Raw genomic sequence first — 1,575 nt, 5'->3', positions numbered from 1 at the left:
ATTATTATTATTAATTATTATTATTATTATTATTATTATTATTATTATTATTATTATTATTATTATTATTATTATTATTATTATTATTATTATTATTATTATTATTATTATTATTATTATTATTATTATTATTATTATTATTATTATTATTATTATTATTATTATTATTATTATTAATTATTATTATTATTATTATTATTATTATTATTATATTAATTATTAAATTATTATTATGGTACCTGGATTGTTCATGAAAAAACCAATAGCATGCATCAATTCATGAATTATGGTGCCGGATTGAATGCAGTCCGCTTCTAGTGAAACCGGTTGACTTCCACCAGCCCGTCCAACTAATGAATAACAACCGTCATGTGGCATAATGTAAAGATAGTCATTATGTTGATTACGAACACGTGGAACAAATCGAACACAGCTTATGTCATGAAATTTTTGCATTGCTTTTGCAATTACTGAGCGCGAATATGGCCCATAACGTGAGCTAATTGCATATGGAATTTCACCATTTGGCCAACGTCTAAAATAATATTAATTCAAAGGTTAATTTTTTTAAGGAAACATACATGTGGACTTACATATCTAATTAGATTTGAATGAATTAAATTTTTAAAATTGATAATTCTTTAGATTGTAGTTATTTGTTGTCAAAAAATTTCAGCTGATAATATTCGAGTATATTAAAATTTTTTTTTTATCATTGTCCGTAAAACACATATGTAAATATTACTTTGATCATTGTAACATTACTGCAAGTTTAACAAATAAAATCATTTTTAATAACTATTTGTATTTGTTGTAAAATTTAATGCAACCTGTAAAATTGTCTTACAGCACTTCGTTCTAAACGACTATTTCGATAATCAATAAATCCTTTAAAATTTGGTAAAGCAATATCTCCTTCAGTCATGTTACCCATCGTTGGATCAGACTTTATTTGAATACCTAATAGAGTCAGATTAAACTCTTTTTCGGGTGCTCTTGCAAAATCACTAGCTGTTAACGTTGTTTCTTCATCAATTCCATTTTCATTAATCACCTAAAAACAAGCAAAAGGTGCAGACTTTATTAAATGTAATGAAATATTTTTGAAGATTATTGCAACTGTAGAAGAAGAAGGCAAAAAGTAGTACTTAATTCGTTTTAGTACGAAATTTCAATACTGTAAATTTAATACTTTTTGTTTTAAAAAAAAGACAAAAAAATTTAGTGCTTTTTGCTTTTACTTTGACTGAAATTTAAATTTAATTATGTTAAGTTAGCTTCAAATCTAGCAATATTATGCTGTATTTCAACTTTTTAAATCTGAAATTTCAGAAATTATGCTTGGTTAATAGGACTAAGCAAATTAATAAAATTTGAAACATCTTACATCCTCAAGTTTTATACCCACTGCCAAATTTAGCAATAAAACAAATTGGAGTGTTAAAAAATATACAGATTTTGGTAGCACTGCCATTGTTGAAAACAACTGCTGAAATTAACGGACTGACAGTAATTACAATATGCGTTATATATATTATTATTGTTATTATTATTATTATTATTATTTATTATTAT

The 1,575-nt window shown here is 24.1% G+C and overlaps 1 protein-coding gene across 1 annotated transcript; it reads right to left on the bottom strand.

Annotated features, from left to right (window-relative positions):
• Positions 1 to 219: 219 nt before the first annotated feature.
• LOAG_15444 (NAS-4 protein) lies at positions 220 to 1,474 on the bottom strand (the record flags this gene model as incomplete). Its single annotated transcript, XM_003150935.1, has 3 exons — positions 220 to 535; positions 831 to 1,054; positions 1,388 to 1,474. The coding sequence occupies 3 exons, from the start codon at positions 1,472 to 1,474 to the stop codon at positions 220 to 222; spliced, it is 627 nt and encodes a 208-aa protein (XP_003150983.1).
• Positions 1,475 to 1,575: the final 101 nt, after the last annotated feature.

The sequence above is a fragment of the Loa loa genome (genome assembly GCF_000183805.2).
Source record: "Loa loa unplaced genomic scaffold supercont3.1979, whole genome shotgun sequence".
NCBI classification, from domain to species: domain Eukaryota; kingdom Metazoa; phylum Nematoda; class Chromadorea; order Rhabditida; family Onchocercidae; genus Loa; species Loa loa.
This window is presented reverse-complemented; position numbering and strand designations above follow the sequence as displayed.